General features: G+C 49.3%; 1 protein-coding gene across 1 annotated transcript in view; it reads right to left on the reverse strand.

Annotated features, from left to right (window-relative positions):
• ROGDI (rogdi atypical leucine zipper) overlaps positions 1 to 17,207 on the reverse strand; it is a 60,510-nt gene extending 43,303 nt beyond the window's left edge. The window contains exon 1 of the mRNA XM_088464640.1: positions 17,070 to 17,207. Coding sequence (XP_088320766.1) covers positions 17,070 to 17,117 — 48 coding nt within the window. The 5' untranslated portion in view covers positions 17,118 to 17,207. The remainder of the gene's footprint in view (positions 1 to 17,069) is intronic.
• Between the last annotated feature and the right edge of the window lie 607 nt (positions 17,208 to 17,814).

A 17,814-nucleotide genomic window follows, 5' to 3' on the forward strand; every position in this document is an offset into this window, starting at 1 on the left:
AGGATGGGGAATGTTTGTTAATTGTTATACATGTCAAATGCGCCATTCTCCAAACCAAAGCGTTTTAGGTATTATTGTACAAGTGTCTGACAACGTTCACTGCAACCAATAGTATCATAGCCATCATGGAGAATGCACTAGATCAGGGGTTCTAAAACTTTTTTGCTCTGGGACCCCGTCTAACAATAAAAATTATTACAGGACCCCAGCAAGTTACTGCAGAATGACTGCCACACGTGCATGGTCAGCAGACCGCTCACGCACAGTAGCACTATGGTAACTGAAGTGAGGTATCTGCTAATACAGGGGCAGAACTATGGGAGACAATGGAGGCGCCTCCTCTATTGCCCACAATACAGTCACCCCACTTAAGGCTATTCTATATTAGTGTATTTGTGCATAAGTGATAGATATGCACCACATTTATTTTCCCTTTTGTTTTAGGGGGGGCACCAAATTATAACTTGCCCCCGGGCATCTGGTATGAACTTACGCCACTGCGCTAATGCGATCATTTCATTTAGACATTGCAGGGACGAGCTCCTTTGGAAGCCCCTGTCCCTGCAAGGTGAGGCAGAGAGTAACTGGGGAGACAGTGGGTGACTGGGGAGGCAATAGGTGACATAGGAGGCAGTGGGTAATAGGGAGAAGTAGGGTGACGAGGAGGCAGAGGGTGTCGGTGGGTGATTGAGAGGCAGTGGGTGGCAAGGAGAAGCAGAGGATGGCAGTGGGTGACAGGAGGCGGCAGTGGGTGGCAAGGAGCAGCAAAGGGTGGCAGGGAAGACGGTCAGTGACGGGGTAGGTAGTGGGAGGCTAAGGGTAACATAGGACACAGTGGGTAACAGGGAGAACCAGTGGGTGACAGGGGGAGGTAGTAGATGAGAAATACAGAGGGTGCAGTGTGTTTCATGGGGGAGGCAGTGGATGATGGGGGAGGCAATGGGTATTTAATAAATTTGTTTTTTTCTGTCCCCCCCCTCCCTCCATCTCCCACACTGTGTGCTCCCCTGTTACCCCATAGGGTCTGTGCTCAGCACTCCCCTCATTCCTCCTCCTGGGGAAGTTTCTTCTCCCTACACAGCAATCAACACACATTCTGTGTCCCCCCACCCTGGCAGCAGCGGTCCCCCAGGCTGCACTTACTTAACAACATCTGCACAGACTGCAGAGAGAGTCCGGCAGCTGGCTCCTCTGAGTCTGTCTGCTGCTGAGGCTTGCTGCCTGTTTGTCAGTTTCTGCTGCTGGGCAGGAGGAAAAGAGAAGCTGAGCACTGGGGTGGGGGCAGGGCTGCCTGATGACTCCTCGGATCTCTCAGCCAGTGATCCGAGGAGTCTGAAATAACAGACAGTTCAACTGGTTTCACTCTCCTCAGAGGGGTCATCAACCTCACCCCATGTGAGTCGCGGCCCCAAGCTGAGATGGCCGCGACCCACTTTGGGGTCACGACCCACAGTTTGAGAACTGCTGCACTAGATAAATGATAGCTAGAATCTGATTGGCTGCCCATGGGGCAACATCTCCATTCCCCCTTTTAAGAAGTTTTAGTAAAGCCTCAGATCTGAACTTAAGGCAACGCCTCACTTCTGAGTGTTTTGCAAATTTTCAGGGCAGACAGGCAGTAATGCTAACCACTGTACCACCGTGATGCCCTTCCCAGGCATCAGAATTCAAACGCCAGGCTTCCTCTAGCTGATCATAGTCACTATGCGCTCACCACACATGAAGACGCTGGTTCGGCCGGTTGTGTTTTTTCCACTACAGTATAGACATAACCAGACAAATCTGCAACACCTCATGTGTACATAAACAGTAGGCCTGCTCCCGGCTTAACCCTTCAGTCATGCATGACTGAACAGTGTACACTGAATGACTGGATCCCCTCCACCAGTGGTCCTCTGACCTTCAAAAAGGACACATATTATCCTAATCTAAAAAGGTATTTAAATCAATAATAAAAAAGATAAAGACAAGGGACACACGCTATAACAAACAAATCTGACAAAGCAGGAAGAACCTGGGGGCCACAGGCAAAGACTTAGAGGGCCCCATATTGCACATCGATGCCCTACAGCAGAGTGGCTGCAGCTATTTTGTGAACTGAACCAACATTTATGAGACGGTGGTCTATTAACTCACTTGGAACTGGTGACATCACTGAGGCGTGAGGCCAATAGTTATAAACTGGTACAAAGTGGACTCCATTAATAGGTCTGTCCACAAAAGATAGGACTGGTCTGCTTACATATTATTTTCAAGCATCCACGCACTTAAATTACCCAACTAAATATCTACGTTCTACACAAGCTAGGGCGGGTATAAGATGGTGGCAGTGCTCAGACCGTCTCAATGGGTGATATATACCCCTCGCTGCAAAGCACCCCTTACACATATAGCAGTACAAATTCCTCCAGCACTGGCAGTGCCCATTATAGTCGTGGCAGCTGGGTTATCAGCAGGGTGCACTGCCCACCAGAGAGCAGTAGTCAGAATTGACCAACAGTGGGCAAGACCCTTGTACAGGAAGAGGATGATGGTTAAGCAGGAAGTTTGTTACCTCTGCTGTCCACCGACTGCAGATACAGAAATACGCCCAGGAAACCACAAGCGGAGCCAAGAGCAGGCTGAGCCCTTGGCAGCACACTGACAGATGGGTAACCAACCAATACCCATCATGGGACTGCCAATATACCCATGAGACTGACTTTGACACAGTGATCTCATCTTGTTTACACTCTTGTATAAGTGTACATAGGACTGGGCTCGACAAATTTTTCTACAATCTAGGAGCCAGGATGAAAGTGTAGGAGCCAGACCACCGCCCCCCCCCCAAAAAAAAGTTACAGGAGTGAGTAAGGAGCACAGCTCTGTGTGTTATACACACTATACTAGTCCACAAAATGGTCACAGTTGAATGGATACAGTAAAATGGAGGCCCCCTCACTGCTCTGCACAGCTCCCCTGCTCCACCCTCCAGTAATAACAGACCACATTTCACAAAAAATAATGGTGCCAGAAAGTACAACAAAACCCCCCTCCCCTCGTGGGCACACCACTATCCCTCTGAAGCCGCTCCGCAATCCCTGGCCACGCATAGACCCTACTAACGGAGAGCTCTATGCAGCCAGAGATAGGAGACCGTAGACAGCCGGGACATACAGGAGGAACAGCGTAGACTGGGACAGACCGCAGGGATCAGAGCAGGACAGGATGGAGAGGAGTCGTCAGCACAGGCCGGGACGGACACAGGTACAGCAGTCGACACTCAGCACATGCACTCCTGTGCATGATATGAACGCCGCAATACTATAGGCACGAATCTCCGCCGGAGCTGATGAGGATCTGCTTCCTCCCTCACTGCAAAATCCAGTAGCCATGGCAACCTGGCCCCTGGGATTTGTCGAGCCCTGACATAGGACATCCTTCACAAAAACAAAACCTCCCTCGCTGACGAGCAGATAGTTTGGGGTCCTTCCACGGGTCAATGTGACCTGGCGGCCTTGGGAGAATGCGACCCAAGTTATGTGCCTCCAACGCAGTCTCGACAGTAAGGGTGCAAGAACATTTCTGATCACCCTTGCGGTAACAGTGGTGTCCCACAGAAAGCGGCCCCAGCTTTCTGCTATCTAGGAAGGACGCGTGGAATCTGCCCGGAGACCTATGGAAGCTTTTCGATGACCTGCATGAGGAGGGCAGGTCATCACTATAGCGGATGGGATATCACGAGACCATGACATCTAACAAGCTATATATTGAGGTGTGGCATGTGGATACGCACTGCTCTCCCAGCACGCTAAAGGAGAATTACCAATTATATGTATTGTACAGGTCTGCTTGCTAAACAAAAGTAGAGTCATTGCACGTCAATGGGAGGTTCATTGTTCAGCGATTCCTGCCTGGTGCAGTCACTTATTCCATCTAAACAGCTGATGGGCGTAGGAGAAAGCCTCACTGGGGAAGCTCTGAGAGGCTTCTAAGCTTTTTACTTTTCCCATCAGTGCAGGCGTGGAGAACAGAGTTGTAGCTTCCGGCTATGGGGCTGACGCAGAGCTGAACGCAGCACTATTCGCGGAGCGTAGGCAGAGTGTTCTCTCTCTGGACATGCGTCAGAGAACAGTGCACACAAATAAATAAATATGGAGGGCTTTAATAAATAGACCTCTGAGGAACAGACAGTTCTAGGGTAGAAGGAAATTACCATGCCTCCAGGTGCGTGGTCTAGTTTTCTTTCGTGCACTGGGACCATGGTATAGGAGTAGCTGAAGGAACCTGGGCACCAAAGAGTTAACTTCTTTGGAAAGCATCCTCCTCACCTATATCCCGCCTGAAGCACAAGGAAGTCAGTTCATTTTGGTGCCTCAAGGAAGAGGGCACTTTTTTTTAGCCTGTTAACTTTTTTTTTTTCTCTTTTGGGCTGTCAGTGGCCAGCATTATATACGATGCCGCTGACCGCTCCATCGCCCACATACGGCGCGCTCTCCCTTCTGTCTGCGCCGCCGGACACCACCTCCTGGATACAGGGAAGCAGCCACAGCCTGGTCTTTCAGCGGCAAACGCCGTCGGCGGCTGCCCACCCCGGCGGCAGGTGCAAAGTCCTGTCTGTGTTGCCGCTAGACCACTATGGAGCAGCTGCGACAGGGACATATTAAAAGGAAGGTCCCTGGGGTTAGCTCCTTTCCCCGTTCTCTCCAGGCCCACCCTTTGCCTGGTTCCTGTCCTGGGCTCCCCGCCGTAGTCTCTAACTAGCTAGTTTACACTAGTTTAACCTTTTCATGTCAAGCTGGGTACACACAGATATATCGCCCGTACAAACGGTGATATATCTATCTATAGTGCATCGCTGGGGGTGTACATCAGATATGTCTGAACTACATCGTTCACAGACATATCTGAAAGATACATCTGTCATCTGCTGATGTGTATGGGCGACCCACCGATCACCCTTACACGTGCTGCGGGACCCGTAGGTGATTGACGGCTCAACTAGGCGGGCGATTTAAATGCCTGCCCATTTCAGCGGTCAAACCCGGCATATCGGACAGACGAATTGGTGTGTATACACTTACTAAGCATCAGATAGGTCAGCCGTTCCACCTAGTGTGTACCCAGCTTTAGTCTAGTATTATATAGACAAACGGTTTGGTACTTTTCTCATAAGTTATCTGTATTGATAACTTTTCTGCCTAAAATACCCATTTCTTATTTTGAAAATAAGGATAGTCCACATTACTGCCTACATATTTCAGTCAGTAGTCAGGAAACGCTGTACTTGGGGCATACAGTAACTTAGTATCACTAGACCAATTATTCCTTTATTTGTGGTCTCCAAGTGATCTAGCCCCCACACGCCACTTATGTTGGGTACATAATTCCCGATGTGAACAATATATCGTCCAATCAGCCCGATCGGATGACCTATCGTCTAGTGTTTACCCGGCTTTTTATTTATGGTGTGTCGTTCTTCTGCAGGGGAACCATGTCCTCTGCTCCACGACAGGTTTGACAGGTGTACCGCCCCAGTCAAACTCCCCACCTGCCACTGTCTGCAGAGACTTCCCGGGAGAGGGGTGCTCAAGTGCCTTATACCAGCAAAGCCTGTAAGGAAAAACTAAAATTTTTGGCTCAGGATCACACTGCCCAGTGTTCTGCCGAGACATAGGATGAGTGACCCCCCCCCCCCACAAGAACCTGTGTGGGCGGTCTACCTGTCGCTAGCCATGAGGAAATTGGAGCCTCAGCTGGCGGGCTTCCAGGGCCCCCCGTCCTCTCATCCTACAGGGGACAGCAATGGACCTCTTCGCAGCCTACTCTCATGAATCGACAGCCAGCCCTCTCCGAGCCTGCTTGGTTTCAAGGTTTGTCCCAGTCGGTCAAAGGCTTGGTGCAGGTCTCCAGCTCTCTACATCATATGCTGGAGCCCTTGGCTAAATGCAAAACAACCCGATGTGAGGGCTCTATGCCTCTTCACTTGGGCTAGGAATCCCAGTCTGGTGACTCCTCGGAGAAAGGAGAGTTGTCCCGGACGTCGGATGTTGAATCCTCCTCGGCTCAGGACGAGCACCTAATACAGGTCAATGTGGAGGCCTTGATAAAAGCAGTTGTCTATCTTACTTATCAAAGATACGGATGCCTCTCCAAACTTAAGAAGTAGGAACAAGCCGTTTTCCCTCCATCTGCTCAACTGAAGGATATTCTGGTGGATGCCTTGTCGCATCCCACGTCGAAATTCTTGGTGTCCAGATGGATCTAATCCTTCTATCCTTTCCTCCAGAGGATCGTAAAAGATGAAAATCCACCTCTCCTGTAGATGCACACATTGCAAGGTTAGTGAAGTCCACCACACTGCCCATTCCCAATGTGGCTTCAAGGACTCCATGGACAGAAACCTGGAAAATTTTTCGTAAATACATTTTTGCCAATGCGGGTGCGGCTTTGCATCCAGCCTGGGGTCGCTGGCCAGATTTCATAGATTCCGTTCAGAAGCTTGTCGCTCAGACCTCTATTGCGGAGAACATCAGGGCGGCCGGAACTTATCTGGGTGAGGTCGCCATTGATTCGGGCATTCTATCCTCCAAAGTCTCGGCTTCCTCGGTGACAGCTAGACAAACATTATGGCTTTGCACTTGGCGAGCAGACAGAGTCCAAGGCAGCATTGAATGCCCTCCCCTTTTCTGGGGATGTTCTCTTTGGTACTGAAGTGGAAAAAAATCATTCGCCACTGTAGAGGCTTCTAGGTCAGCTTTCCCTTGGCAGCACCGAAGGCCAAAAGGTTTTTCCTTTTGATCCTTTCGCCAACAGGGAAAAGGTCAGAGGTCAGCCCTCTTCCAGAGCTTAGGGCTCTTCCACCAAAAGTCCAGAAGCCATCAGAACTTGGTGAGGTCGCCGCCAGCCTCCTAAGCCAGCTGATACACTAGTAGCATGACAGGACAGGCCCCCACCTGGGACCTCCCTCTTTGCTTCACCAACGTATGGTTGGAAACAACATAGGACACCTGGGTAAGAGGCTTCATAACAGGAAGGCCCTCCAGTTCAGTTTTTCCACCGGGTTTCCAATTGATGACGGCAAGGCAGCCGACCTCCGAACTTCCATCAGGGCCCTTTTTGCCTCCATGGTGATGGTTCTGGTTCCTCCTACCCAAAGAAAGACAGGTTTTTACTCAAATCTGTTCCTTGTTCAAAAAACAGATTGCTCCTTCCGCCTCATCCTCAACCTGAAGACACTTAACCTGTTTCTTAGGCCCCAGATTCAGGATGGAGTCACTCCATTCCATCATACAAGTGATGGAGCCAGCCGATTATATGGCCTCCCTGTGCATACAGGATGCCTACTTGCATGTGCCTATCCGGGATGATCATCAGCGGTTTCTGCGTTTTGTGATACAGATGGACCACATCCAGTTTCGGGCCTTGCCTTTTGGACGGTCTACGGCACCTCGGGTGCTCACGAAGCTCATGGCTGTTATGGCTGCCATTCTCTGCCGTGGTGGCTCCACTCATCTAGCCTCAACAGGGGTCGTCCGTTCATGATCCAGGATGCCAACCTTCAAGGCTGGGAAGCCATCACTGGAAGTCACAACTTTTAGAGACAGTAGATAACTAAAGAGGCAAGTTTACCGATCAACATCCTCGAACTTCGAGTGGTCTACAGTGCTTTTTGTCTGGCACGGCCCTTTCTTCAACACAGGGCGATGAAGATACAATCACACAATGCAAAAGACAGTAGCTTACATAAAACATTAGGAAGGCACCAGAAGTCCAGTGAAGGAAGTCAGCCGTATCATCCAGAGACCCAGGAGCCTTCTTAGTGGACGAGCTCATGGTGCCATGGAACTTCCCACTCGTTTACATCTTTCCACCGATTGCTCTTCTCCCCCGGGTCCTTCGGAAGTTAAAGCAGGAGGGTGTCTCTGGATTGGCCAAGGAGGGCTTGGTACAACTTTCACAGTTTATCCACAGTCTCTCCGTGGAGTCTTCCACTCCAGGCAGATCTTCTATTCCTCAATGTCGATATCGCCAGACTGGCTTTAACGGGGTGACTATTGAAACCTCGATCCTAAGGGCTAAAGGTTGTTCTACTTCAGTTATCCGGACCATGATCCACGCCAGAAAGCCTTCCTCAGCAAGGATGTGTTATAGTGTATGGCAAACATACACGATAATGGGATCCATGTATTTTCCACCTTTCCAAGATTCAACCCGGTGACTCCGTGGGACCTGCCTTTAGTGTTGAGAGCGCTTCAACAATCCCCCTTTGAACCGTTGGATTCGGTCAATCTAAGCTTGCTGTAGAGAAAAGCATTTTTCTTACTAGCTATTGTCTCAGCCCGCAGAGTATCGGACTTGGGTGCGTTATCCCATGCACACCTTTCCTGGTTTTCCATTCGGACCGCACTGTCCTTCATACCCGCCTGGGCCATCGTCTGAAGGTGGTATGACGTTTTCACATGAATCAGGAGATTGTGGTCCCTTTAGGCTTCAGGTACTGCGGACTTGGGTCATTCTCTCCTCACATTGGACGTGGTCCGAGCCCTTCACACTTGTGTCGACTGGACCAAAGACATTCGGAAGACGGACTCATTATTCGTTCTATATGACTTCCACAAGCGTGGCTGGCCAGCCTCGAAACAAACTTGGGCTCTTTGGTTGCGCCCAACGGTTCGCCAGGCTTATCTTTTGACAAAAAGGCCAAACTCAGTGACAGCTCATTCCACACGGTCCATGGGGACCTGCAGTGGGTGACTCGCCATGGTGCCTCTGCAGAGCAACTCTGTCGGGCGGCCACGTGGTCCTCTGCAAATGCTTTAATTAAGTTTTACAGATCCGACACCTTTGCCTCACCAGATTTGGCTTTTGGGCTTCGGGTCCTTAGCGCAGCGCACAGGAGTGTGCCATCCCTTGAAGGAACAGCTTTGGGATGTCCCTTGGTCCCAGTGTTACATAGTGGACGAAAGCAAGAAGAAGAAAAAGAAGAAGAAAAAAAAAAGGATTTTTGTCTTTCCTGCTATATCCATTTTTCTGAGTCCATGGGGGACAGTGGGCACCAACCCTCTCGCCCCTGGCTGGCTGGGGGGGGGGGGGGGGGTTTCACCGTTACGGCACCCGGTCCCTTACCAGTTGGTGTGTATGTGCGTGTGTACCCATCTTCTCCTCTCCTACGTTCCTGTTCCTTGGGCTTGCTCAGTTTAACTGGCTTCCCGGGCTTCAGGCGGGGTATAGGGGAGGAGGAGTCTGTGCTGCTTCCAAATAAGTTAACTCTTTGGTGCCCAGACTCCTGCAGCGCCTCCAATACCAGGGGTGGGCAATAAGCCTCCCTCCAGCTTGTTGAACTACACAACCCAGCATGCCCCACAACAGTTTTAGCATGGCCAAATAGCAAAACTGTGGCAGAGCATATTGGGATGTGTAGTTCTAGAACAGCTGGAGGGCCGCTAATTGCCCACCCCTGTCCTATACCATGGTCCCAGTGTCCCCCACGGACTCAGAAAAAAGGGTTTAACTGGTAAACAAAAATTCCCTTTTCCTTATCAATCAGCCATTAACCTGCTTAATTTAAGAGGAACATCTTTTTTAGACTGCTCGAAAGTTCACTAGTAGTTGTGTCATTGACCCATTACTTACAATCAAACCTTTTTACAGAGGATACTGCATAATTAAAGCATATAACAAAGACTTCTTTCAAAAGAGGTAATTGAATTGGGACTCAGGCGATCGTCCTCTATGTATTGTGTCAGCTATACAAGGTTACACGCCACTCGCAGCCAACCCAGAGCCAAAAAATCTCAATCACCCCACTGTGTGGGCAGTGAGCAGACTGAGGCCTTTGCGTCTTCACCTGTATTCATATTTTTTAACTGCTATACACAGAAAAGGAAATTGCTGATGCACGATGCGATCATTACTGTTCAAATTCAAATATAGGGCACGATTCTATTCTATGCGATGCGAATAGCGCCGGGAGTGAGCTCCCGAAGCTATTCAATACACCGCGCTGCCAAGTCCGACTAGGATTTCTTCTCTCATCCCCCCGGGGATGAGAGCAGAAATCCGACAAAAGTCCCGGCGCAAGGCTGTTATCTGCCCTTAGCGCCGGGAAGTTAGGTTGGGGAATGCCCGTTATCGCGCCTTAAACAGGGTCTTTAGTCGCGAGAAAGGGCATTCTCCGACTAAACACTGCGCACAATTGAATAGCTCTGGGAGCTATCTCCCGGCGCTATTCACATCGCATAGAATAGAATCGTGCCCATTGCAAATAGGGAAACGTTCTACAATAGCCATATTATTATAGTTGTCAATTCTAATTTATACTAGACTAAAATTTTTTAAAAAAAACACAATATTCTGATACCACTAAAGAGATAAAGTCTGAAGGTGCCTACACACTTAGCGATATTTTACACGATTTGCCGGATTCCAACGCTTCGTGACAACAAATCGCGTAAAATATGCCCAAATCGTGAGTGTCCACTCACGATCACGATGAGCGTCCCCGCCGGTCGTACATCGCATCTTCAGATCTGCTGTGCTGTAGGGCAGATCTGCCAATCTCAGTCACGATGCGCTGGAATAGTTGGGAGGTACGATAGATCGTTTGTCACATTGGACAGTTTTTAACACCAAATCGTGCCCACGACTGCCGAGGAGCTGCTGGGGAGAGTTCAAGGGGAAATCAGACACAAAAGGGCACGATTCTAGTCTATGCGATGCGAATAGCGCCGGGAGATAGCTCCAGGAGCTATTCAATTGTGCGCAGTGTTTAGTCGGAGAATGCCCGTTCTCGCGACTAAACACCCTGTTTAAGGCGCGATGACGGGCATTCCCCGACCCAACTTCCCGGCGCGATGCTGTTTTCCCGGCGCTAAGGGCAGAAAACAGCCTCGCGCCGGGACTTTTGTCGGATTTCTGCTCTCATCCCCGGGGGGATGCGAGAAGAAATCCTAGTCGGACTTGTCAGCGCGGTGTATTGAATAGCTCCGGGAGCTCACTCCCGGCGCTATTCACATCGCATAGAATAGAATCGTGCCCAATGTCGTTTCGTGAGCACATCGCCAAGTGTGTAGGCACCTTGAGTGCAAATCGACATCCAGAAAGAACACACACAAAAAAAAGTTTGAAAATTGCAATAAATCAATTTCACCTATTACATGATTTATTTTTACATTTTTTATTTGCACATTGATATCTGCAGATAAGAATCAGAAGACACCAATAAGAGGCAGGTTTTGCAGGACACATAAATCCCAGTTGTTATGACACAACCTCAGACATATCTGTAGATCTACAGACTGGGATAACGCCGCAGGAACACGAAGACCTGCAATGATCATCCAACTGCAATTTGTCTTCATTGACCTCCGTCATACATGGCGCGGTGATACAATAGGATGCGAATTACACATTTATAGGAGACGGAACGACCACCACACAAGTGCAAGATGCAAAACGAACGATCAAATCAGCCAACAAATGCAAAGGGCAGGTTTCCTTCTATCCTGTATCTGCTGTGGAAAATGGGCCAAGTAACACTTCAAGTGTTTACATAAAACATGATGGAACAATGAGGCCTAAACAGTGACATCCAGACAGACGGCAGTGACACGGCTTAGCCAGTCTCTTAAGGGGCCTATCCAATAGACTGCTTTGTGAACGATGCATCCAAAACCAGGAGGTTTTGGTCGAAACGTTCAGAAAGTCATCTAATGGATAGCTGGCAAGGACGCTGGGTCCTTGCCGACCACGACCATCTGTGGAACATGCCCGTCAACCTGACAACGCTCGTCAGGTTCGGCAAGTTCAGAAATAGGTCGGTCTCCTGCACTGAATGACGTTCAGTGAACGCCGTTCAGTGCGGGCACCGCACCTAGGCGGCCTGAAGTACTGAACATTAGCTGTTCAGTTTTTCAGGTCGCCTAATGGATAGGCCCCTACAGGAGCTATTCAATTGTTTCTCCTGTCGGGCGCAATCAGCTGCCGGCGCACCATTTCAGCTCGCAGCCCCAGCGGGGTGCGAGATGAAATGGGCGAAAAGTGACATGTTTGCGCGCACAAACATCACTTTTTTCGCGGTCGCGCCCAGCACTTTGGTCGGGGGTAGTTGCTTTACGCGGCTGAACTAGGCCACTTTGCAACAATTGAATAGCACCCCGCGGCAGCCGGCTTCCCGACTGTCATATCCCGGCAAGGTTGAAATGGCGGGCGTCTAGATGTAGACGCCCGCATTTCCCCGACGCCGGGAGACCGGCGCCCGGCATCCCGATCGTAGTGATGCCGGGCGCCGCGAGCGGACAGCCGCGGGGGGGAGGGTTAGGGCTCCCGGGGGGGGGGGACTTAGGGTGAGGCACCCCCCCGGGAGGGTTAGGCTAGGGGGAGGGAGGTTTAGAGGGACTTCGGTTTAGGCAGCGAGGAAGGGGGTGGTTAGGGTTAGGCACCCCTAAGGAGGGTTAGGGGGGGTTAGGTTAGTAAATACTCACCTATCCACGATCGGGATGTCCAGCGCTGTCGGGCTTCCGCTGCTCGGAACTCTGCTGATGTCGGCCTGACGCTGACGAGTCTCGAACCATGCGGCCGGCGGTATTTCATACCCATTCTGCGCCCCGCGATCTCCCGTCACTTTAGACTGGAGAACGGGCGCGCTAAAACAATTGAATACCGCCCTTAGCGCACTCTCAGGTTTAGGATAGGACATTTATCATAAATAGACTTTGCAAGACCCAGGAGCAAGCCCATAGAACAGCCGTAGGTTTTAGAATGACCAGTTGCTCCTGTGAAGTGTTTTTCAGGCGGAGGCACGCCAAACAAGAGCCTTTGTATGCAAGGACGGCGAAACAGAGAGAGGTGGGTACAAGACCCTATTTATTTTGATTATCGGACACGCTATTAAAGTGCAGGAAAGGAAGGGGAAAAAGAGGCAAAACGCCAGTTTTTGTAAACATTTCATATATCTCCCACAAAAGCAGCACTCCATAAAGCCCTGACTAGACCAAGACAGATCAGGAACACAAAGCACCAATAAGCCATCTCATGTGACACGTGACCCAGGAATTACTTTCAGGTGACTGAGGCATGTGGAGAGTAAGGGGAATGCTGACATTTACCACATATGTTTTCCATATAAGATCTGCATCAAAAACAGCAATTCTCTGGCCGTCCACAGAGACGGAACAGGAGCTGCTACAGGGATCAGCAGCACAGACGCCAAATCTCAGCACTAACAAAACTCTGCAGAGCGAAAAGACAAAACACTCAACAGCAAAGTCCTAAAAAAAAAAGGACGTACGCCAAGACCTGTCAGATGGCGTGGCACCAACGCTATCCCAGTCCGCTCACATCCCTGGCAGAGGGTGCCAGGTGTATGCAGAGGGCTAGAAATCTTTGGCCTACTAAGCATTAAGGAGGTACCAGTCACAGACGCTATTGAAGCGAGTCTAACTAACAATTTGATAGGACGAGGGCTATATTTTACACGTTAGGGCCTCTCGTATGCTGATACCTTGCTTTTAAATGCTATGACTCGTTAATTAGTAGGTAAGAAGTGCACTAGTAGTAGGACTCAATGGAGGCTCTCTCCCCACAATGGAGTTCTAAAAAAAAAAAAAAAAAAATTTTTTTAAACTTTGGAATTAAAATTTCAGACTATACCACTAATTGCTGAACTTGTCTTCATGCGCATTAGCTGTACAATAGGGCATTGATAAAAGGGCAACACATAAGAAGTACATGCAAAAAAACCCCCAAAACAAACATACTTTACAATTTTTTTTTGCCAAAAAAAAAAAAAAAAAAAACTTACAAAAGTCAATTTAAAAAATAAAAAGAAACTAAAAATCATTTAATGCTATATCCTCTAATCAGATTACAGTTATCGATCTTTAGAAAACAGTCTGTAAAAAAATTAAAACAAATAATTAAAAAAAAAAAAAATGAAGTAGCAGCAAGATAAAATACTAAATACACAGGTATATCAGAGATTTTGCAGACTAGAGAACATCTCACTTAAGGGGGGTATCCATTTAGCGATATTTGCAGGCAATTGTACGATAATGGAGTCGTTATCGTGCAATCGCTTGCAAATCTCGCATGTATAGGGCACATTTAGGTCGGAAACGTCCAGCCATGCGCGATCCCGCTGCTCGTTTCCAACATCTATCATCGCCCGTACATGCTGGTCAACCTGACGATCATGTCAGGTTCAGCATGTACGGGGATGATGGATGTCCCTACACTGAACGACTGAACTGAAAAGGGGCGTGGTCATTGAAAAGGGGGCATGTCTATAAGACGAGTCACCTTTTTGTCACTCTTGGGGTCGTACCCGGCACTTACGGACATGCCGGGCAGCCCCCAAGCACTGCTGACAGGTAGAATAGATGCCAAAAGAGTGCAGGGCACAGGGCCCCGCTGAAACAGCCTAACGGGAACGCTATATATTACACACACACACACACACATACAAGCTTAGAGGCTACTTTAGTGGGTACACCTGCTGATTAATGCAAACATCTAATCAGCTAGTCCTGTGGCAGCAACGCAATGCAAAAAAACAAACAAACCATGCAGTCATGGTCAAGAGGTTCAGTTGTTGTTCAGCCCAAACAACAGAATGGGAAATAAAATGTGCTCAAAGTCACTGAACGTGGAATGACTGTTGGTGCCAGGAGGAGTGTTTCGAGTATCTCAGAAACTGCTGATTACCTGGGATTTCACATATACAACTGTCTCTAAAGAGTGGTGCGCAAAACAGAAAACCTCCAGTGAGCGTCAGTTCTGTTGTTAAAAGAGAGGGTGCAGTAGAATGGCCAGACTGGTTCAAGCTGATAGGAAGACGGCAGTTACTCAAATACCATGGTATGCAGAAGAGCATCGCATTACACAGGGGACGTGGAACCTTGAAGTGGATGGGTTGCAGCAGCTGAAGACCACAAAAGGTGCCACTGCTGTCAGCTAAGAACAGGAAACTGAGGCTACAGTGGGCACAGGGTCACCAACACTAGACAGATGTATACTGGACAAATGGCAGCCGGTCTGACAAATATTGATTTCTGCTGCGACACGCATAAGGTTGTCATGTGTCAGCAATTCAGGCTGGTGAGGTGGGTGTAATAGTGAGGGGGGATATGTTTTCTTGCCATTATTTAAATGCTACAGCCTACTTCAGTATTGTTACAGATCATGTGCATCCATTTATGGCCGCGGTCTGCCCATCATTCAACGGCAGTGTGCGCAGGTGAACACGCCATGTCACACAGCGCACGTCCTCTCGGGACAGGGAGCTCAGTGCACTCCAATGGCCTCCACAGTCACCAGATCTCAGGGGTACAGTACAGTTCCACCATTGCTCAAAATCAGACACATTGCTAAGGACAACGGGAGCCAGTCAGTCACATGTAGAAGCCAGCAAAATCCTTTTATAGAGCCCATCAGGAACTACTACAAGCACATGAGTAATTAAAGCACATTGACCGCCTGACTCCTGGGTTTTGCCTTGCCCAATTAGTAACGCTCCTAAGTGGTAACAAATGCCGCTCTGCTCCTCTGTATACAAGTTATCAGATGGGTATATAACAGCACGTAACCAATATACATGACACCGACATCTACGCACAGCGAGACTCCTACCGCTGTATACAGTGATAAATGGAGAACAATGTTCCATCCGATTCACATGGGAAATAAGTGAATCGGCCAGGACTGGTTTTAAAGGGACAGATGGCCGGATGGGACCAGTCCATCTGTGTGTATTGCACTGTATATATAGGCCAGTGACGCCCAATGTACATTGTGTAATATCCTCTCATCAGCAGTGACCATCTGCATGCCTAAAGATCTTATTCCTGCAAGACACCAATAGCCCCTGTATTTATGTAACCTATAAATAAGAGCCAAGACTCGAATCCCTCCCCCGGTTGTCCTGTGTTGAGCCCAGCATCCAGTCACCATTCTCTCTACCACCCAGCAACCAGGCGTCAGCAGTCGGAGTGAACTAGCCACAGCTGCCTGTAAAGACGTTCTGCAGCAGCTATGAATGCCACCCAGAAGTAAGTGGTTCTACAATGGGGGATGGGGGGGGGTGCACAGTTGGCTGGAGGCTGGTTATCAATACATGGCACGGTCAGTAACAATGGGCTAAGAGGAGCCCAGAGACACATCCATCTGCCGACAGGGTGGCAGCATCCACTCAGTCTGAGCCCCGCTGTCCTCTAGTCATTGCAATGATAAGCATCTAGCCCGGCCGCCAGCACACACCGGGTGCAGCGACTTCCTCATATAGTCATTAGCCGTGGGGGCATCAGGAACCAAGGCATGGATGGACCCTTACCAGGGAGTTTGGGATGTTATGTACACAAACATCACACACCTGATACACAGAATGGACACACCCCAGACACAGTATGCTACAGGGAGTGATGGTAGTGTATCAGCCACTTCCCGCACTACCAGTATACCCCCCCAACCACCACACCAGACCCAGGATAGGCATCTATGGGAAGGTTCATACCAGATGAAGACCCTCACCTACTACGAGAGAACAGAGGTGGCACCGCCGGCTAGTACTGGCGTCAGTTTAACACGAATAACCTACAACTACTTCATCTCATTTACTAAGTGCTTGCTACCAGCTCAGCCGTGTACGGCCACACGTGTGACATGCACACACACATATGCTGCCACTATGTGGTGTAGGTATGCAGCAGTCATCTGAACCTATTGCACTGCAGCCAAGCAACCACCGGTAAACCTAGTGTGTGTGTGTGACAGTCACAGTATGGAAGAGCAGGCGTTGCAGATGGCTGGGTTTTTTTTCTCTCTCCTTCTAAAATGCAATAATAAAAAAAATGCATATACAATCTAACATATAGCCAAACAGGATATGTACTAACCAGGCAGGTATGTAATAATCACACATATAGGCAGCTGTGCACAAATACAGGTCATAGGTGTCATGGCACAACCAGGCAGAGTGTAAGCTCACCCAGGCAAGGTGTCTGATCTGCAGCCCCACTGCAAAATATTTATATATATATATATATATATACACACATACACCCACAGCCAGCCAGGGGGTCACAGACACTCACCAGCACTCCCCTCTCCGCGCTGCTGGCTGCGGCCGCCGCTGTCGCCATCCTGCAGCAGAGGATCAGTAAGAAGCCGCCGCAGCTGGACGAGTGAGCGGACACTGATGCAGTGTACGCTACAGGCGCCAATCGCCCCGCCCCCTCTCGCCCTCATTGGCCAGTCATCATCAGACTGCGCCGCATGATTGGCTCGCCCGACTTGTCATTGCTCGCTCATTGCTAAAGAAAATAACAAAGCCCCTCGCTGATTGGTGGAAGAGCACTGTGTTATTCTGAGGTCATTAGACACGGCCCCCGCACTCAGAGCGCTGACAGTGACACATATATGCTGTATGCTGCCTGCTGGCGGCGCTGTGCTTAGTGATGCTGCTGGTGTACTTACTACAGAGTCCATGCCGCATGGGGGACGGTACTCAGCGCCCAGGCGATGAGTGGGTCATCACATGCACAATCTCCAGGCTGGCTGCTACCCTACACTGTGCAGAGGGTGCCCTCACCCTCTACCCCCACCTCCTGTGCCATCCTCAGGACTTATATATTTCCTGTCTCTCCTCATAGACGTCATTTCATAGTATAAACTTTCAATAACATTATACAATGTCATTTACAGATACTCACCTGTCCCCACAGTGCCATGCACCAGGGTACCCACCTGTCCCCAAAAAAGACCAGCACAAATGGTCTTTACCCTGTGTGCAATCCCTCCTGTGGTCTGTCTTATTGGAAACATGAGCTTTGCAGCATC

The sequence above is a fragment of the Taudactylus pleione genome, unplaced genomic scaffold, assembly GCF_031769625.1.
Source record: "Taudactylus pleione unplaced genomic scaffold, aTauple2 ptg000061l, whole genome shotgun sequence".
NCBI classification, from domain to species: Eukaryota; Metazoa; Chordata; class Amphibia; order Anura; family Myobatrachidae; genus Taudactylus; species Taudactylus pleione.